General features: G+C 40.4%; 2 protein-coding genes across 2 annotated transcripts; one reads left to right on the top strand and one right to left on the bottom strand.

The window, feature by feature from the left end:
- Window positions 1–85: 85 nt before the first annotated feature.
- LOC139647020 (receptor for retinol uptake stra6-like) lies at window positions 86–13,286 on the top strand. The gene is made up of 17 exons (XM_071522828.1): window positions 86–165; window positions 1,203–1,269; window positions 3,252–3,337; window positions 3,520–3,659; window positions 4,242–4,408; window positions 5,376–5,483; window positions 6,161–6,228; window positions 6,590–6,669; window positions 7,669–7,730; window positions 8,076–8,238; window positions 8,360–8,435; window positions 9,431–9,564; window positions 9,824–9,941; window positions 10,054–10,155; window positions 10,719–10,882; window positions 12,233–12,370; window positions 13,036–13,286. Exons 1-17 carry the CDS (start codon window positions 86–88, stop codon window positions 13,284–13,286), a joined length of 2,004 nt encoding a protein of 667 aa, XP_071378929.1.
- A 6,092-nt stretch (window positions 13,287–19,378) lies between these two features.
- LOC139647026 (immunoglobulin superfamily containing leucine-rich repeat protein 2-like) lies at window positions 19,379–21,514 on the bottom strand. Its single transcript, XM_071522836.1, has one exon. The coding sequence runs from the start codon at window positions 21,512–21,514 to the stop codon at window positions 19,379–19,381; it is 2,136 nt and encodes a 711-aa protein (XP_071378937.1).
- Between the last annotated feature and the right edge of the window lie 253 nt (window positions 21,515–21,767).

Here is a 21,767-nt window from a genome sequence, read left to right on the forward strand (position 1 = left end):
TTCCTAACTATCTGCAGGGTTTTTCGTATCTTTGGGAGAAGGATCTGGAGTTTTTCCCTGGTTGACTGTTCACCTGTTTGCCACGATGAGTCATGATCCGGAGCCGTTTGAATACAACTACTACGACTACTCAGACTTCCTAGAGCCGACCAAACCACCCAAAGAGTGAGTGTGAGAGTGAAATGTGGAAAATCAAAGCAGAAGATGTGGGGTGAAAGTAGAAATGATCTGTTCTCTGGACTGGGAATATAAGCTCAAAATCTATCAGTGGTGGAAAGAGAACGAGAATGTCCAACTCAAATACAGTTACTTTGCTGATGTTTTACTTAAGAAGAAGTAAAAGTACTGGTGTAAAAATCTACTAAAAGTAAAAAGTGTCTGATTTAAAATGTCCTCAGAGTAAAAGTTCCTGAGTTCCTCTTTAGAAAAGAACGTTGTTAGCTGTGATCTTTTCCATGTAACTCTAAAAGGAGAGAGGACAGAGTTCAAACTGGATTCTTTTAACTGGAAACATTAGAAATGACAAAATAAAGAGCAGAAACAAAGTAAAGTCAGATTCCTCTTCTCACTGTGAATGGATCCACAGTTTGTCAGTTTACGTTGATCTAGTTTCTGCTGCTGATGGAGAGACATAAAATCTGTTCTGTGATGGATGGGATTTAAAATGGAGTGAAGTACAATACTTCAGTAAAAACACACTTAAGTAAAAGTAAAATTACTGATTGAAAAATACACAAAAAAGCTACTCAATTACAGTAATTTCAGTACATGTAATTAGTTACTTCCACCCTTTAAATCTATGAATGTTCAAGCTTTCCCATTGATTTCTATTTCTCTTTTTTAGAGTTTATTAATCTGTATTCAAGTATAGTAGCCTATGTCTACAGCTTAGTTGTTTCCTGGAGTCTATATGACAATAGAAGGGTGGAGATTCGACTTGTTATTTTGCTTGATTTGCACAATTTTGGAGCTGGAAGTAATCCTGTCTGCTGAGAAACTGAAGCCAATAAACCACTCCTAAAACTGCAAGTCACTCTTTACAAGTCATATTAAAAAATTCTCTGATTAAGACATTTTAATAGGTTCATGACCCCATTTTCCCATTCTGTCATGTGATGCTATTTACATCTGACTGTGGTTGTGTTTGTAAAATGAACAGGACTTTTTAGGAGTTTAGTTTTGTTTATCTTTTTTCATCACAGCATTGTTGCACCATGCGACCCCACAGCGGACGACCAGCTCTTCCACATATGCATGCTGTCAATATCTGTAAGTATAAGAGGGAGATTTCAAAAGGGAAGGCAAATCATAAGAACTTAATGTGGATTAGTCTACCATGAAAACAGTGTAGCAGTGTATTTTAGCGTTACCTCAATCAGGATCAGAATCTCGTAACTCGTAACAATTTTGATGATTTTAACTTTAGTTGAAGAATTACATGGTTTCCTTTATGGGTTGAGAAAATTCTCCGACCTCTTGAGCTCATGAAACTCTTTCAAAACCTTTTGGATAAAGTAAAAAATGCATAGTCATCAAGCTGAAAATAAGGCTGTTTTTCTTTTGAAGATACAAGCTTCTCAACTGACAGTGACAATATAAAAAAAATTCAAAGTCAAAATTTAAAGAAGAGGCCTCTTACTAACTAAAGAAAGTTGTATATAAACATAGTATATTAACATAGTATATTAAAAAGTACAAGTATAAAAAAAGATCTCTGTTGGAACTGACTATGGAAGACAAGAAAACAAAGAATAAACAGTTTATAGATCAGAGTACAAATATGTATATATACAGGCAAAACATTGCATTGCAAATATTGAAAAGTTCTTCTTCTCCTCTTCCATGTAAAGCAAAGGAGGTTTCAGTGACTTCATTCACTCCGTGTGTTTTTTCTGTGAATCCGTTAGCTGCCCAAGCTTCAGGCAGGCTTTGACTTTAATGATGTTTACCATCATTCTGCCCTTACCCAATTACAAGTAAAGGCCACTCTACTTTGGTCAAGAAACTCTTCGCTCATGGAACAGACACAGGCCAATTTCCCAGTCTGGTAAATGACATGTAATGAACTGTGACAGCTGGGTCAGCGCTGATCAGAAATAACAAGATGCTGCAGCCGGAGGAACGCTCCACTCGAAATGTGAGCGTTCACACTGCGAGCGGCTCGGCTGAAGGTCTGACTGACCGCTTTGATTGCATCTATGTAGTGGCATGGCACAGTTACAAAGTCTTCAACAGGCAAATTGTGTATTTTTTGCTGCTTTGGTATTGGCTTTTTCATAAGGTTAACTCCTTTTACCGAATTTACACAGCTCGCTAATGAGGAAGCATGAATAAAAAATAAACAGAAAAATAAAATAATAAATAAAATCACTTTGAAGCTTACCCATCGACCCCAACGATGGGTGCAGCCTTTCGCCAAGCATCGTTTTTGAGAAGTTTATTCCTGCGGTCTGTAGTTCAAATCAAAGTTGTAGAGATCTGGAATGGCTGTGGGCTGGAATCGACTTCTTGTCCGTTTTGCACTTGCCAGGCAGAACTATTGTTCATGAAACAAAATCACATAGAATAGAAGTAGAATAGAAAGCCTTTATTATCATTGTACAGAATACAATGAAATTAGGAGCGCTACTCCTGATCAGTGCGATTAAAAGACACGGGGAAACAAAACAAAACAACCTCAGCAAACAAACATCCACAGCCAACAACACAGGTTCTAAAATAATAAGTAAAATAAATACAATGTAATTTGCACTAGAATAAGTGTACTTGTTGCACTAGAAATAAATGTAATTATTGCACTAGTATGAAGTAATTATTGCAGTAGAATAGGACATTGGTAGGGAAACAATAAAGCACGCAATTCGTTGACTGTTGATGGCCGATGACTGTGACAAGTTCAGCCGTGGCGATCTTTTCTTAGCCGACAAGCTTGTTGAGCGTCCAAACATCAGCCGGGTTTCCCTGGTCACTCTGCTCCACTGGAAATGAGCTGACTTCCGATGACTTGTCAAATGTGTTCCTCGCAGTGTGAACGCACAGTTAGAATATCATTTAGTTAGTCATTTAGTAGGTTTGGCATGCAGGGACTTTACTGTATCGACCCTCAGGCCTAAACAAGGCGACTGGTAAAGGCGTTTTTGGTTTTTTTGGTTGATCAGACATCTGCATAATGTATTGCATAGTCCAGGCTGTACTGGCTCCTCTGCCTTACAGTATAGCAGCAGTCCTAATGAATGTATTCTTTCCCCCAGGTTGTTGTAATGTTAATCCTAGCAGTCCTCACCAGGAAAAACAAACTATGCCAGGGATTCACAAGAGGATCTTCCAGTATCTTCAGGTGAGTGTGGGTCCATAAAGGATAATGGACATACAATTTGTCTCTTCCATACCTGTAGTGCTTGGACCCACAGACAATACTGGCTCCAGAGTCAGCTATGGGTTGAAACGGCAAGCTCTGTTGCCTCTTGCTGCTAACAATGAGTCCAAATCGTATGTAAATGTCGCTGTGTGATCCCACAGTCCAGTCAACTTCCTGGACCAGACCCAGAACAAAGGCCTTGCCATGGCCATCTTTGGGCTCGTCTTCAGCAAGCTGGCCATGTTGGTCATCGCCCCGGACCCGCTGCCTTTCTCCAAAGATACTCCAGCGGAAATCAAAGGTGAAGATTTGTACGTTTTAGTTAGACTCCCCCTGGTGATCAAACCAGCGGGGGAGACTATGAATCAGCCCGTGTCTGTCCATTTGTCCGTCTATCAAATGTGATATCTCAGACACCACTGGTCTGATTTTGAAGAAAGTTGGAGGGATGATGTATCTTTGCACTGTGTTCGGACATTTAAAAAATTACCCTGATTGGCCTGATTTGGACGCTATACTTACAGGTGGCAGTTTTTAACTCAATCGTGATATCTCAGACACCTCTGGTCCAATTTTGACGAAACTTGGAGGGATGATGCATTATAACTGTGTTCTGGTGTTTAAAATTACACTGATTGGCCTGATGGGGGCGCTATAATTAAAGGTCAAAATTACAAACTTTGAAAGACCATTACTGCTTCACCACTGGTCTGATTTTAATGAAACTTGGGGTGTCTGCATCATTCGTGGGGTGTGACATGCTTCAGTTGTTTCCATAGAATGCCTTTTAGCAAATGCCTACTTCCCTTGACTTTGCTTATGTACACATTAGCCTGTGTTTCACCCGTCAGGAATAACAGATCCTGCGTCTCTTGTTTTTCAGAGTACATGAAGATAACCTCTATCTTCTACTATCCCATCCTGTATTACCCACTGCTGCTCTGCAGCACTCTGCAACACAAAGCAGGCTATGCGTTCGGCAGCCTCCTCTCCTTGAGCCACTTCGGGGTTTTGCTCTGGCAGAAGTTTGACTGTCCCAAGACCCCTGAGGTGAGATAACATGGTACAGAAAATCATGTATCATATTCATATCACACATCAATTTTCAAAACTTTATGGATAGACCCTTTTCACAAAACGTGGGTGACATAGTTCCACAGGCTTTACATCGGTTCTCACTATTACCAGCAATGTTCAGTTCAGTTCAGTTTATTCACAAATCAGTTAAAATACAAGTACAATCATATGAGACATAATGGAGATATGTGAAATGTGACACCCTGATAAGCTATCTGAAGCTTGCGAATAGGGGCCCAGACACTAAGCAGATAGTATTTAAAATAAATGTTTACTAACACGTCTAGATTTGAAAAGGTGCATGTATTATACAGTAACATTTACAACCTACAAAACACCTAAGACTAACCTAAGACCCTAAAAAGTACTACTAAATGGTCCTAAGACATTTATTCCATCAGTCTAAACATTGATTAAATAGGTAAGATACAATAAATAGAGACATATGGCAAGTGGCAATAATAGTACAATTTGAATGGATTTCAGAGTAGATTATGTTAATGCTCGACTATAAAAAAGTGATTTGATCGAGGGTCACAAAATGCTAACTGGCTAACCAATGTCTAACGGAAATGTCTGTGCGGTTAGCAAATCATTTTTTAGTCGTGCAGCGTCTGACAACAGAAACAGAAAGATATGACAATGACAACACCTGTATTGTGCTATACACTATGTTGAAACAGAAAAAAAGTGATCAGACAGAGTCAGAAGCGACAGAAAGTTGGATTTCTTAACATTGCTGGTAATAGTGAGAACCTACGTATCTTTAACCTGCTAAGACGAAGCAGACGTACATCAGCCTTGTTTGTGAAAAGGGTCAATTATATTCGTAGACTCTGGGGTTAGGACTGTCACACGATCATTAACATTGTTGCAAAACTTTTTGGTCAATGTTGGGAATTTTTAAACATATTGCAATGTCCCCATTTTGTCTTCGCAGCTCTATAAGTATTACGCTCTGCTTGCTAGTCTCCCACAGCTGGCTTGCCTGGCGTACCTCTGCGTCCAGTTTCCTTTGCTGTTTGTCAAAGGACCAAAAAGAGACGAGGTGAGAAAAGTCAATGATCCTTTTCGACTAAAGATGGACGCAGATAATAGCGTATGATTACAAAATGCCACTCACTTTACCAATGATGCAATTTGTCCTCTCATATGACGTTAACATAATCAGAAAGAATCGAATTAATCCCTGGATTTTTTCTTTCTTTCTTATGAGATATGTAGCTACAACAAAGTTTATGAAACTCTCTGGTGCGGCTGAAGTTAGGAACGTGAATTTCAACAATATACTAAAGAAGCCTGATTATAGTAAGCAGCTTGAATAGAATAGAGTGGGTTTAACACAACGCCCTCGAACAGATTATGAAGAGAGAGGCGTTTTTTTCTCTCTGAACAGATTATACAATAGAGTATTTGTTTCAGCAGCAGGTATAATCTGTCTGCATCTTTTTCTTATGATTTAGACAAGAACTCCATGTGATGATGTTTAGCATATCTGTTAGGGATTTGGAGTGGCCAGTCCCCACATTAGACAGAATGGAAATAGGAATTATTTTCATATCCCTCTGAAACTATCCTGAACCCAACTAAGAGTCATTTTAACAGGGTTTTACACAGTCAGAGGGGATCAAACCTGTGACATTTCAGTTAACCTCCTCGACCCACCAGGCCACCCTCCTATGGTGACTCATCATTAGTGATAAATTCTGTATTCTTTGCTCACAGGACCTTGACAGCAGCTACTACACGGACTATGTGAAGTCACTTGTAAAGAGAAAGTCCTCAACTGCCAGGTGAATTGAGATAGGAGATTGATTTACTCTCATGTTGTTGGATTATATTGATTCGGATTAGACTGATATATTGGTTTGCTGATATACTGGGATAATATTGGCCTGTCAAGAATTCAAAAATGTAGGTCTAGCTGTTCTCAGCTTTCCAAAACACATATCAGTCAAATCCTAATATTGATCATGCTGATTTATATTGCAGGTTGTCTAAAACTAGGAGCTATTCCTGTGAATTTGTAAAATATTCATAATACCACTATGTAGGTACCATATGTGGAAATTTAGACTATGAATTTATATTTAAAGTAAATATATTACTGATTAAGTGGCTAACATGAAATATCTCTTTCCTATGTTTATATAGCTCTTCAACTACAGAGAAACCGACACTGTCAGAAAGAATACTGGAGACAATTAAGAGTTATATTTACACACCAGAAAAAGGTGTGTATAGGCTACCCATACATAGATTTAGATTTTTTTAGGCCTATAATGACCTTATATTCCCATGGCTGCCATTTTGAATTTACATCACAGTCAGTGGGGAAATCTACCCAGAAAATTGTTACACATAAAACTAAAATTACTTTAACACATAGGTGATGACAGTTATCAAATTAGCAGCAATCTCCGAGCAACAACTACAACAACTGCTTGAATTTAGTAGGGAAGTCAGCTAGCTAGCCAGTTAGCTACCTAGCTTCCTAGGCTAGATTCCGCATGTGGGCCAAATATCTGACCTTAAAATGTGAACCTAGGCTGTATCCCTCCGACTCTTGAGATCCATTTGTTTCCTACATTTTGCCCTGGGGAATTTATGAAATTAGAAATGTCTGATTCCTGATGTCTGGTTCCCGATTCCCAGAGTAGGACATAGATAAGAATCTCAATGACACGGCAAAAAGGCCATCTTACTAGCAAAATATATTCACAAATGTAAATTTTGCAGCATAAAACCTATTTTTGTTGTATATGTAACGTGAATTTTGGGAGTGTCCTTATGCCCCAAAGCAATAGTTGCCCCTTCACTTGCAGTACAAGTGCAAAACCCTATTCAGTTTCTATGAACAAACAATAAACAGACCTGTGGTTGCTTTTTCTGTGTTCTAATAATTTATGTGAAATGTATAAATAATTTGTCGTTACTTTTTTACAGCAAGATCATTAAAATGTTTTTTTTTTCTTGAAGTCAAAGTGACAAGTAACATGACTCCTCTCTTGCACAGAAGTTTTGCTAGCTTGTTAGCACTTTGCTTGTTAGCAGAAAATGTTGATTTGCTCATAGAAATTGAACAGGGTTTCACACTTTGTAGGCATGGCTCATTTTTATCTATAGCTGGGCAGTAGTGTGATGTAAATTCAAAATGGCTGACGTGGGAATATGGTCTCTTGGGATAGGAGTGATTGAGTTTTCCAAAGATGCTAATTCCTTTTCTCTTTCAGTCTTCCGCTTTCCTCTCAAGTTGGCTGTTTCGGCGTTTGTTGGCTTTGTGGCAATATATCATGTAAGTCGCCCATGAATTCCACATTTGAATCAGTGATAGTTGCAGTACATCTATACAGAGACTAGCTTTGCTTAATATAGAGTTTTTACATTAGACAGTGCATCAAAAGAATAACATACAACACTGCCTCACAAAGTTAGCAGAAACTGTGTGAGTCTGACAAAAGTATTGGTACTAAAGTGGGACTGCAGGTCGTTGGGGGCATTTATGGGTATAACTTTCTGTGATATGAAAAGTCATGAAATTTGGCCTTTAAGCACACAAAAAGCATGTTACTTCTGTTTGTCTTTGTGGGGCAGAATCCATTATGTGGGCCTGTACTTCACCAATGTTTTCACCTTTCAGATGGCCTTGCTCTTGGTCGTCCTGGTGGTTCCCACTCTCCATATTGTCCGTGCTGGTATTGATGAAAACATCGCCTTCCTGTTACAAGGGGTTAATATCATCCTATCAGACGACAGGATGGAGGTCGTCAGAATTGTGACTTTCTATACGTGGCTGCTGGAAGGTGGGTGGTTCTGTCTCCACTAGTACATTAACTGCAATATCATCAACTCAACTCAGTTTACCTGAACTTTATAGAAGCAGACTAATCTTTTTCTTTCAAACCCTGCTGTTGTCTCTGATAGTGTGCTACCTCTGTGCGATGACCCTGTCCTGTCTGGTCAGTCTCATCATGCTGATGCGGTCCATGATTCTTCACAGGTGAGTGCATTGATTCCACACCACAGAACTTGAATGGATATGGTCATGGTAATTTGGCTAGTACAGCATAAAATGGCAATTATGGAATTTTAAGGGTTAGTTGCTATGGTGACAACACAAGTCTGGACATTAAAGCTGTAAAGTCTGTCACACTTGTTTGAGAACTGTGCAGATGAGTCTGTTAGCTGTTAAAACTCAACTGAAAGCTAACGTTAGCGACGAGGCTAACGTAGCTTTATGTACTTCTCTCTCTAGCTCGGGAGCGTATCTATGTTCCCAGGGTCCTATGTTCCCCAGATTTATATGGCACATAATGGGAACATGACAAAGGGTCCTATGTTCCCAGGGTCCTATGTTCCCCAATTCTACCTATGTGCTCTCCCAGGGTCCTGTGCCTAACCTGGATAGCTCTGATAAAAAGCCCTTCTGTTCTTTGAAACAGTTGTGGTCAGAGCTCTGGGTAAATATCTACAAGCAACCAACCTAACCCTAAACCCTAACCCTAACTAACCATATTAAGCGAATACAGAGCTGGGGAACATCTTTTTCAGGTTCCCATTATGTGCTATATAGAGCTGGGGAACATAGGACCCTGGTAACATAGGACCTTGGGAACATAGGACCCTGGGAGAGCACATATGTAGAACTGGGGAACATAGGACCCTCTGTCATGTTCCCATTATGTGCCATATAAATCTGGGGAACATAGGACCCTGGGAACATAGGAATGACTCCTATAGGCTCTAGCAATCCATGGCAGCAAGGAGACAGAGAAGCTGCTTTGGTTCTTGCACCTCTCACCTCAGTGACTTGCTGTAAGACTGAAGCTAATCCTATGATTCATATTAAAATGGCCGCCACTCCGACCATCCCAGAACGTTGATTTGAATGGGAGAGACCGTTCTGTCCATTCAAGTTCTGTGTTCCACACTCACAACCCCACTGCTTTGGTAGGTTTTTTAGATTTTCTGACAATACTGTTTATTCTGTTTCAGGTCAAACCTAAAAGGATTGTACAGAGGAGACATTTACAACATTTATAACTGCCAGAAGACGATCCGCCCGTCTAAACCTGGTATTGTCTGCTGGATGGGCTTGACAGGCTACCAGGCTGCAATCATCTGCATCGGTAACGTTAAACTACACAGCACAAACCAGTGTTAATTTGACTTTGACTTAATTCATGCTAACAGTAAAGACTGAAACAGAGCAGAATATCACAGCAATCCGTTCTTCAGATGGACACATATTAACAGGACAGAAATATAGTGAAAATGTGTCTCTGCAACCAACCCAAAAAATTCCTTTTAATAGAGTTTGACAAAAAAATATTGTGTCTTTTGGATATTTGGATATTAAAAATCGACTATTCTATGTTTTCTTGGCAGGAATGATAATCCAGACTGTTGTATTTTTCATCTGCTTCGTATTCCTGGTGTTTTTGATTCTTATCCCTATTTTTTACGGCCGCAACCTCATCCTCTTCCAAATTGCTGCAAAGGCATGGTGAGTCAGCACTTTTGGATGTGGCTGTGTTATTTATTTTTTTGTTTTATTACTTTACTAATCAGACAGGAAAATATCACATATTTTCTGTCCCAACTGTGTGATCTCTCAGGCCGGGCTGGGTTACGCTGGTTCTGGTCACAGCACTTCAGCATGTGACTGCTAAGTATGCGTTCATCAAAAAGGAAGCTGGTACGAGAGACTTGAACAACAGGTATTTCAGTTCAAGTTAAACTTTATTTATCCATTTAGGAAATTCATCTGGAACAAAGTGCACAAACATTCATACACAGTAACAATAAAACGACAGCAACAACAATGGCAAGAAGCAAACAAGAGCAGTTTTAAGAATGCATTCGCAGTGTTGCATGCCACACAAAAACTGGAAAAACAATAAACTGTCCTCTTCTTTAGAATATTAATTCACTTTATTTGTGCCAAAATGTCAGATGTTAAAGCCTGAAGTCATGATTTGGTTTTACTGTTAGATTTGATGTCCTCTTTTTTATATTTTTCTCATATTTTCCTTTTGTTTATTCTGTTTTCTGAGCCTTCTTTGTGTTTTTATTCTGTTTTACTGCAGTGTTTTGTATTTGTTTTGTGAAGCACACTGTTAAGAGAGGTGCTATACAAATACGTTTTTATTTATATTTATTATTTATCCTTATTGATACTGATTGATATTGTAATGATTTGATTTGATAGGGATGTGGTTGGGGAGAATGAACTGCTAAAACAGTCTTGATTTGTACTGAAATGTCTGCTGGTGGTTTCCAGAGGCAGCCTGTTCCTCCTCACATATCTGCTGTTCCTCATCAACACTGTGATCGGACTGATCGTCGCCATATGGAGAATGGTGCTAACCGCTTTGTACAACATCCTCCATCTTGGCCGCATTGACATCAGTCTGATGCACCGCTCTTCAGAGTCCTACGACCCAGGTACTGTATGTCGGGTCAGTCCGCTGTTATTTTTACCTCTGCCCATGGAGCTGGACGGGGGTTTTGTTTTCGTTTGTCTTTTTCGTTTGTCTTTTTTTGTTTGTTGTTTTTTTGTTTGTCTGCAGGATTTCTCAAAAAGCCTTCAATGGATTTACACTAACTTTGTGAAGATTGGTCATGGGACAAAGAAGAACTGATTAATTTGTCATACCAACTGGCCAAAGGGGGGCGTGGCAGTGGACGTGGCTTCTCACAAAAAGGCATATAACATATGAACGGATTCACGTAACAGCATCAAACTTTGTGGCCAATCAGCAGACAGAAGAAGAGGCAAACCCTCCATTATTGGACCAATCAAACAACATGGAGGCACTGGAGAGCTCATTCCCTGTTAAGACAGAACCGACCTGCTAATTTTTTCCAAAACTTGGTCCAGTGGTAGAAGGGCAGCACTGATGGAAACTGAACAGATATAGAGCTGATTGGTCATGTGGTGTTGAGATAATCAGATAAAATTGTGGCAAAAAGTGAAAAGAATCTGAACAGATTCAGATCAGGCAGATCTCATGTCCCATTTCAGGTCAAGTCATGAAAATGTGAAACCAGTTGGTAATGTGGCATGGAAGAAATTATTATGTTTTGGTGAAAATCCAACATGTGGAACTGGTAGATCTTGACAGTTACAGTCACACCTCCCCCATAGCGTTGGGGGCGAGCTCTACAGAGGAACATCTAGTTCAGTGATTCTCAACCTTTTTCATATCAAGGATCCCTAATTTAGTCCACATTGGGGCCACAGACCCCCATTTGATGAGATTTTGTGTCTCGGACCCAAATCTGAGAGTATTTTTATTGTTAGATATGATTTTGTCCAGAATCCCATGACTATCTATATTGTAGGTAGAGAGATAACAGATCAGAACAGTCATTCTTCTACATTCTCTAATTGTGTTAACTTCTTGTAAATTAAATAATGGTGAAGTTTAACAATTCATCAATTTGCTAGGGACCCCCTGGAACCCCCTCAAGGACCTCTGGTGGTCCCCGGACCCCACGTTGCGAACCACTGATCTAGTTAACAGTATGTGCTCATCAGGAGGCGACTGTGCCACCTGTAGTGCTGCTGAGCTGAATAAACAAGAACACTTGTTTAATTTGACCATTTTTATGCTCAAACATTACAGGTATCCAGTGTTTTTTATTCTTGTCAGGGTGGAAAAGCCTCTGAAAGCCTCTGTTGCCCATAAGCAACTTCAGTAATCAGCTAAAAATATGTAACCAAAGCAAAATTTTAAGCAAAACTTTCCTGTCATGATCTCAGCCTGACTTCGGTCTTGTTCCCCCTCCCAGCCTACCGATACTACGCCCACTTCCTGAAGGTGGAGGTCAGCCAGTCTCACCCAGTGTTGAAGGCTTTCTGCGGACTGCTGCTGGACCTGCTGGTCCAAGGAGGCGGCGCTGGACAGAAGATGCGTGATGCTGAAGAAGGTAGAGACCTAGACATGCCCATCACACCAGCCACATCAGTCTCAAGTCAGTCTCAAGTCTTGAGGCACAAGTCTCAAGTCAAGTCCCAAGTCTAAATGTAGTTTGCCAAGTCAAGTCCATGTCATTAATGTCAAGTCTCAAGTCTAAATGTAGAACATCATGTCAGTCATGTCAGAACAAATCAAGAGTCCAGTATCAATTTAATATCTTAAAGAAAACTAAATATCTAGGACTTTTCAATGCAATCTGGTTATAATAGGATAAAAACTTGATAAGAGCATCATGAGTTTGATTTCTATAATCAGTTTCAACTTCAATAAATTCAATCAAATCAAATAAAAATTCAGAAAACAGAATTTAAATTCAGTCGTCTGCTGGAACAAATTTCATCACTTTCAATCTAAGTCATTTACACAAACACAAGATCTCAAGTCAAGATTTTAGAAACCTTTTCAAGTCATCAAAGTACAAGTCAAAGTCAAGTCCCAAGTCACCAGAACCCAAGTCAAGTCTCAAGTCTTCTCTTCATGCATCAAGTCAAGTCTCAAGCAATTCAAATCATCCAAGTCATGTGACTCGAGTCCCCACCTCTGCGTCAGCAATACATACATTCGTTGACCCTTGACCCCTCAGTGTCTGGTTCAGCCTGCTCCTCTGTCTTTCAGGGATTCAGATGGCGCAGCAGGACAAGAAGCAGAGCAAGGCGGCCGACAGTCGGAGGATCCGGTCTCGCTGGCAGCTGCTGTACACGCTTGTCAACAACCCGTCGCTGCTGGGCTCCAGGAAGCACTTCCAGCTGCAGACCTCCGACAGCTTCCTGAACGGGACGCTGAGCCGCGGCGCCAAGGAGGCCGGCGAGCCGGCCAGCGAGCCGGCCGCCGACACGGCCCAGCCCGCCGAGACCCCGGCCAACTGAGGGTCGAGATAGTAACTGACAGGCTTGGGCTGTGAGCGATCGAGCTTGGCTTGGGCACGAGAATCAACTAAAAAGTCAGTTAGGGTAAACCCAAGGAATCTATAAAGACAGAAAAGTCATGTGTCCAGTGTTGGTGGTAATGCGGTACAAAGTAACACTGTAATCACATTACTTCTTTCCTGTAATGAAGTAAAGTAAGGTATTACTGTTCCAATTTCAGTAATCACATTACAGTTACTGATCCCTAACCCTATCTAACATCAGGCGTTATTTGTGTTTCATTCTTTAGCTTCTTTATTGGTGTAATATCTATGAAAGATTCCCCTCATCTTCTCCTGCCTATAAGTCATGTTGGAAATATCAGAATTACAGCAGAGCGACATGAACAACACAGTGGTAAATACAGCTTGCAAAGTCTGACTTAATGCTGCAGGCTCTGTCTTTACTAAAAACCTTTAAAAAAAGATTTAGTGTTTGTCATTATTTGCTGTAATCTGGTTTAGCTTGACAATATTTATGAACGCAAGTAAGACAATCATTTAGGGTGTAACGCAAAAGTAATGCTAAACTAATTACTTTTATCGGGGATTAATAAGTAATTTGAATCATTACATTTAAGAAAAGTAACAAGTAATGTGTAACTTATATCTTTTTTCCAGTAATGACCCCAACACTAGAAATGTCAGAGCTGTAAAGCAGCACAGTCTATGTAGTAGCAGAAGGGATGTCCATACCTTGTTCTATTGTATTGTATTGTATTCTATTTTATTCTATTCAATTCTATTCTATTCTTAGTTTTCAAGGCCTGAGCTTCAAAAGCATTCTACCTTGGCGATGACAGAAACAGTAATCTATTTGGTTTACATATTAATGTTTTGGGTGTTTTTATATAGAGACCCAAATTACTCAAAATGAAATTATTCTCAATAAATAATTAAATAAGTCAATAATTAAATGTACCATTTTATTTTGAAATATTCCATTAAAACTATTAAAATGTTATTGATTGATTGTAATTGATTGATTTAATTATTTATTGATATAATTGAATTTTTAGTAATTTGGGCCTCCATAAACTCTGGCTTCAAAAACTAAGGTCTGGACTTCCCATCCACTACAATGCAAAATGTGCTTCAGGCTTTAGATTTTCCCTCCGATTTTCCTTCTTTACAGATTCCTCGGGTAAATCCGGCCCATCTGACACACAGGGATATTCAAGCTTTGGTTTTCACCACTTCGTTCTCAGTTGATGTTTCTGTTGTATGAGTGATGTGTGGGTAAGTCAGTGCTTTGAATTGAACACTCCTACTGTTTGTCTTCAGGCCACAAACCCTGTTATATAAAGTCCAGTCTACAGCATGTTGTCGCTTCTGGGTGAACAAACCTGTATCTCCAAGAACGAAGAAAAGCAGCATTGTTTTTAGCTTGACCAACATGCATTTTTTTTAAGTTTATTCATTGGGTTTTGAAAGGATTTCATAAGCCCACAGAGGAGCTTGTAATCCCTCATTTGAAGTGAAAACATGAAAATCACCAAGATTGGAGTTGCAAGGTTTTTGCTTTACGACAGCGATGTGCTCCAGTGACTTTGGTGTATATGCTACTGAATAAAATTTAATATCTTACCTTCATGTTAAAACTACTTGCAGTTCCTAGTATTTTGTGTGTACTGTCAATTTCAACAGTTTCTGGTTGTATTTCACTTGTTTTTAATGATCATGGGAAAAAACAAAAAAAGCAAAAACACAAACACTGAAGGTGAACCAAACAAATGCAACGACCAAAACTCAAACCAAACTAAAGTCAAAAGCTGCAAAAAAACAAAAACATACTGAAATAAAAAGCAACAACTGCAATAAAACAAACAAACAAAATCTCAGCTGAGGTCAATAACATTTAAATATCTTTAAACAAATCTGCCACTATTGCAAGTATATCTAAAACATTTCCAAAAATAGAGAAAACAATAAAGAAACAAATTGTGAGGGAGGGAGTGAACCGGCCCGGGTCCTGTCAGTTGGAACGTCCTCGCACGTACGGCCATGTTGGAGTGACGTTTGAGGCACCGCCCCCAGGATCTCCTTCCCCTCCACTGATGACAGCTGTCTAGTTTTATCCACAGAGAAACATTTCACAAAGTTCAGATTAATGTGTAATTCACATCTCTGTCCGCCCCTACTGAGCCTCGTCTTCCTCATGGAGGCAGAACACCTAAAAGAAATGTATTAAACTGATGTGTGTCTGTGCGTTATTGTGCAACTTGATACTTTTTTCAGACTTGATGATCCTGCGGGTTGTTTTAGATCTCACCAGCAATGAAGTTTTATTCTTTTTATTCCCCTAAATGGCCGTAGCTGTAGCTGTAACTGTAAGAACATAATGTGCAAGAAATTCCAAGGCAACACACACAAACACAATTCACAAGAAATATTAATACAGAATGAGAGACACATCAATGCTACTTAGAACTGTGGATTTTATCTGTCATTTTCTACACATTTCTGACAGTATGGAGCTGGGTTTAACCTACAGGCTACAGGCACTTGAATTATCTTCAGTCAGTATTTCCACAGCGAGGATACACCTGAGTATCCTCCGACCACGCCTCACTGGAGGACAGAGGCGAGGAGACACGAAGGATCGTTCATGTGTCTTTTAACCAATTGGAACATCCTTAAAGATGGCAGCTCAGTTTTGGATGTGAGGAGACGAGGCCGCGAGGACGGAGGAGAGGATGCATTTTGACCAAATGGAACGGAACTTAGGTATGGCCTCTTTCCCTCAAACTGGGCAGCAGTACTTTTAAAAGGTAATTGTTTCATCTGTGGCTGCTAACCTGTTTGCTGTACTCCAATTGGTGGGTTTCGGTTATTTATTTGATTGTTTTTAATGTATTTTAGGCTATTTGTTCTCCTGACTCGTAGCAAAGGGTATGTTCAACACATTACATGCATCACCTTCTTCGATCTAATCATGGCAACCACTCATATCTAACATGTTTCTCTAGCCTAGAGTGGATCGCAGCCCCTGCCCAGCGTACCAGACCTAAGGAGCATTGTCTTGACCCTTGTGTGATAAGTTAAGGTAAAAACAGGATTGATGGGACAGTGGGGTGCTCAGCCCTTACACATTTGAGTTGGACCATATATAATAGCATTGCCAACCTGCAACCATTCTTTTTGTTTTTTTCTTTTTTGTAGCCCACACTGTTGTAGCCAACGCTGTTTTGTGCAGTGTTGTAACTACACAGTTTTTAGTACTTCACCTTGTTTTTAGAGTTTTACTTTAAGTATATATATTTTAAAAACCATTTGCCATTTTGTGTTCTTTTTGTCTCTTTTCTCTCTGGTAGACAGGGCCCTCCCTCGAGAATAAGCCGGGGCCTGTTGCGCCTTATAGCCTCCTTCTCTCACTGCATGCCTGAGTGTGTAGCCTCCTGCTGTTCTGCACTGTGCACTTTAACTCGTGTGGTTTGCTGTGTGCGTGAATCAGATGTGATAGTTCACCTCCCTAACAGGCTTGGCCGTTGTCTCCCCGGCTCCGGCAGGCCATCTCTTCTATCCTGGTCAGTAAATCCCTGCTCAGGCTAATGTATATGCACTTTTTATTAGTCAAATACTTTTTAATATTGTTAACCCATTTGTACCCAAATTATGGAAACCGAGAACGGCCGTGTTTGCAATTATTTTTTTAATGCCGTTATCTCGAGATAACAAAGTTAGTTTTCTCAAGATAATGGGTTAATTTATCTCGTTATCTCGAGAAAACAAAAGGCTGATTTCTCAAGATAACAAGATAATTTAGAGAGAACTCGAAAATGATTGTCTGGTTCATTTGATCACACCTGATTTCAGCCTTCAAGATCACTGTCATGACTAAACTACACGTTTTCTTGTGATAAATTATCTTGTTATTTCGAGAAATCTGTCTTTTGTTTTCTCGAGATAACAAGATAAATTAACTTGTGATCTCGAGATAATGGCATTAAAAAAATAATTGCAAGCACGGCCGTTCTTGGCTTCCATACCAAATAAATTGTGTGTTTTTATACTCATTGGTTTTCTTCCCCTGCAGCCTTTTTGGTCTTTTTATTCTAAGTATCTTTTTCCCCTTGGAAACCTGATCTCTGCTCCTCTTTACAAATGTGTGTTCTCTTGTGTGAGGTCTGGTAAAACTAATTCTCTGGGTGCAATTCCCAGTGTGGCGTTGTCAGGTTTACGCCAGAGGTTCCCTCTGTTTTCATATTCTATGGTCACAATCATATAGTCCACACCAAAGGCAAGAGCTTGGACAGGAGCAGATCATTTATAAAGATTATTGATTAAATATGGAGGTAGAGAGAGAGAGAGAAGCAATCATTCAATATTTCTTTGTCAAAACTTTATTGAGGCACACAGTCTTAGGAAAGTAGCTAGTGAGGACATTTGAGGATATTTGATGAAAACTGTCAATTTTGTGAATTACAGGAGTGTGAAACTGAAAGAGAAGACAGCAGCAAACTCTCACATGGCAATATTTACACAAAACGCTGTACATTGCGACTCACATCTTAAGGCCAACAGCATGCAGTTCTTCTACCACAACAATTTTGGAGAAACAGCAAGATGGACACATGTCCTAGATATAACACCATAGGTACAATAAATTCACATACATAAGTGCTTTAACCAGTACGTTTAAATTCTAGTTTTCTCTCTAGTCTGGATGAAGAGGGATAATATCTAAGTTATTCACGTTTTAATAAAGAGCACATTTAGAAGACCCATTTTATTTGATTCTACGTTAAAACGATTATCTTCACAGGAAATATGCACAATATTACTGGACAAAGACCTGAAGCCAGCTGTAGAACCCATTGGTTTGCTATCTGAAACAACACTGTTTATTCAAAACATTTAAACTCCAATAAGGATTAAGTTTCTATATTTTTTTAGGGTAGTTTGATCTACTGCACTCCCAGCATGACGGCACACATTTAAGTAGTTTTAAAGGAGAACACCGGTGTCATTTAGAGTTGTAGCCCATTTACTTATGTCTACATCTAATTTACATTTCTCCTATTATTAGTGCTCAGTAGCATGACGGTAAGGAAGTTAAACCAGCGGTTTGCGTGTATTGCTTTTTGCCATGTGCAGCACAAAGTACAAGCACACTTGCTTTGCAATGGATGCCATATGTAATTAGATTTTATAACATTTACTTGTTTATCAACATTTTTAAAATCGCAGTGCTGAGATAAAAACACTCAACTCAACTCAAATAAGGAGAAAACAAAGTTAATTTGGACAAAACCAAATTACGGGCTGTTTCATACTTAATTTCACAGGTTCACGGCACACGCGGTCTCTGTGAACGTCAAACAATTTATGGTTCTTGTGGTCAAAGCAGCTCATGAACTGACTGCCAGCCAATCGTCGCCATTTAACCTTATTCACAAGGCGGCCATTTTGAACACTTGGAGTGGGAAGCTCTACCTGGAAGATTTGTATATACTGTATAACAAACTAGTGTTACTTCAAAACATAAGTGAGGACTTCAGATAGACCCGACAGTTGTCAAATTAGCTAGCAGGGAAGTTAGGTAGCTACCCTACTACTTAGTAAGCTACTAGCTAGCTGCATACATTAGACTCTGGTAGCTAGCAATAATGGGCCAAATATAATAAAATGTGAACCTACATCCCTCCTGATTCTTGAGATCCATTCATTTTTAATAAGTTTTCAATCAATATCAGTGAAATGCTAAATGTTTGTACACCAGGCCAGAGCTGTACTTGCTCTTCCAGGTTTTGCAGGTGTGCGACTCCACACTCAGACCGGTCACACAGGCCTCAATAAGCATAAATTAACCATGATGTTTTATGTTTGGATTATCTCTGTGGAAGTTGTTTTTAATACAGGAAATGGCTTCTTCTGAAGGAGGAAAACGAGCCCTGATACCTCCAACTATGCTGACTGTGCAGAAACAGAGAGGAACCTGGACAATTGGCACAAACTTAAAAAAACACCGGTATTATCCTTTAACCCAATGCAACATAAAGAAGCTGCCAATGTTGTAACAATATAATGCACCAGAAACAGTCAAGAACTAGATCAATTATTTGGATATTTGTAGTTGCTTGTAATATTAACTGCTTCAGCCCCCAATGGCAACCGATCGCTATACTCAGACCCGACCTCACAGTCGTCTAAATTCCCCCTGTACTGCGACAAGGTGAACGACTCTGTCACTACACTTTCCTGCGTGTCCGCCTCTTTCTCTGTATCTCCACTCTCTGTTTCCCCCTCCTCCTCATCCAGCTCGCTACTATTAATCTTCCTCTGAGAGTCGGTGTAAGGTACGTAGATGTTAAAGTTGGCGGCGCGGCTCCTCTCCATGTGATACTGGTCCTTGGCCTTCAGTATCAGCTTGTACGTCTTGCCGCGGTATTTGTACACCAGGTGGAAGCATGTGGCGCCGAGAAGAGGCACGGTAGATACGGTCAGAAGGCAGATGCTGACTGAGATGATGATCAGCAGGTTGGGCACCCTCCTCCTGGTGGTGAACAACACCTGGACCTCACAATCCTCCCCTCTGTAGGTGAGACAGAGGGAGTAATTGGTCCCGGGGCGCAGACCGCTGAACAGATATGTGTTGACGCCGTCTTTGATCTTCGACCACTGGACGGCCGAATGTTTGCGGTCGGCGGTGACGCACAGATACAAGCCATTCGAGCGGACCTTTCCAGGAGCTTCCGAAAGGCCGTGAGGTTCTTCTTTGTTGACGGTGTGGAGGCCGTCGGAGGCGCCGGCCCGGATGCTGCTCTTGTCTTTGGGTATCAGGAGAGGGTTGAGGCGCACTTTTGCCTCTGTTTCTGACACCCCTAAGGCGATGACACCAAAGTCAAACGTATACTGCTTGATATCGTCCAGGCTCCCGTTGAAGGCGTGGTTAGAAATGTACCGCGTATTAGCCGTCACTCCGCATTTACTAGCAAGTGATGGGTACCTCGGCGCTTGCTCGTAATGCTCAGTATTGATCCTTGCAGTGGGTGTGAAAGTGGGAATGACGTTGATAATGTCTTCTCTCTTTAGATCAGGTAGATGGACAGGATCGAAAATAGATGTTTTGTCCTTTGGTTGATGTATAGGTGGGTTGGTCTTCGTGAAAATCGGCGTCACTTTCTTTGTGGGTGTTGGTTTTGGTGACTCCACCACCTCGACTGACACCAGATCCTCAGCTTTACCAAATTCATTTGTGGCTGAGCAGCTGTAGTTGCCGCTGTCTTTCTTACTAATGTGTGATATAATAAGAGTCCCATTATTAAAAACTTTGACCAGATTATAGGCCAGTGGGGAATCCTTGGTGGATTCTGCTGAGTCATCCTCACTGGATGACAAAGCTAACTCTTCCCTCTGGCTCCTGCTGTGTATATTCCACATGACCAGTGGCTTTGGGTTTCCCTTGAATTCACAGGTCAAAACTAATACACTATCCTCATAGAGGGTTGTATTATAAATATTTGGCTCAGTTATTATAGTGACTTTAGGTTCTGTGCATTCAGGCAATTTCACAATCACTGTTCCTTGAAGTTGTTGTGGTGTTGCACAAATGATGGAATCCTTCTCTGGGACTGTGATGGGAGTTTTCAAAATCCAGTCCCTTAGCCAGTCAATGGAGCAAGAGCATGCAAATGGATTGTTATAGATCTGTAAATGGGACAAGGAAATCAACCCATCAAACGTCCCTTCAGCTACAGTAATGAATCTGTTATTGTTGAGACGGAGGGACCTCAGGTCTTTGAGGTTGGAGAAGGCATCGCGCGGCACGCTGACCATCTCATTGTTGTTCATCTTCAACAGCTGCAGCGCTGTGAGGTTTTGCAGATCCTCCCAAGGGAAGTCGACGATCTTATTGTGGCTGATATCAAAGTTACGCAAAAGAACCAGGGGGGCAAGACTCCCTTCTTCAATGGAGACAATCTCGTTGTGGGACATCCACAGCGACGTCACTCGGGTGACATTGTCAAAAATTCCTAACATTATCAAACTGATTTTGTTGGCAGACAGACTCAGAGTCGTGACATTGCGAGGCAATCCACTTGGGATTTCAGCTAAGTCTTTGTAGGAGCATTCAGCAAAATGACGCCCAGATTTATCTGAGCAGGTGCAGAGTTCAGGACAGCCCCGCCCGAGGCCCAAGACCACCGCAATCCACAGGGAGGAGTAGAGGAAGACTGAGGCTGCCATTTTCTGCACCTGTAAAACAGAGTCACAGTCAATCAATCAATCAATCAATAGACCAAACTTTATTTGGCACATTTCATACATAACAATGCAACGCTCTACACAGACAGTAAAAGAATTGCATTTTCTGCACCTGTAAAACAGTGTCGCAGTCAATCAATCAATCAAATGTCATTTATACAGCACATTTCATGCCTAACAATGCAATGTAATGCACTTCACAGAAGAACTGTCATTTAAAATAAAATCAATAGAT

This window comes from Centroberyx affinis, unplaced genomic scaffold, assembly GCF_046629955.1.
Source record: "Centroberyx affinis isolate AG114_WGS23_722 - 3 ecotype Tasmania unplaced genomic scaffold, CSIRO-AGI_Caff_v1 ptg001031l_1, whole genome shotgun sequence".
Classification (NCBI taxonomy): domain Eukaryota; kingdom Metazoa; phylum Chordata; class Actinopteri; order Beryciformes; family Berycidae; genus Centroberyx; species Centroberyx affinis.

What these genes read in the sequence shown, in the direction of transcription:
- LOC139647020 (XM_071522828.1), top strand. Translation starts at nt 86, where the DNA reads ATGAGTCATGATCCGGAGCCGTTTGAATACAACTACTACGACTACTCA. An exon ending in CTATACGTGGCTGCTGGAAG is followed by an intron (nt 8,239 to 8,359) that starts GTGGGTGGTTCT and finishes TGTCTCTGATAG; the next exon opens with TGTGCTACCTCTGTGCGATG. An exon ending in TTCAGAGTCCTACGACCCAG is followed by an intron (nt 10,883 to 12,232) that starts GTACTGTATGTC and finishes TCCCCCTCCCAG; the next exon opens with CCTACCGATACTACGCCCAC.
- LOC139647026 (XM_071522836.1), bottom strand. Translation starts at nt 21,514, where the DNA reads ATGGCAGCCTCAGTCTTCCTCTACTCCTCCCTGTGGATTGCGGTGGTC.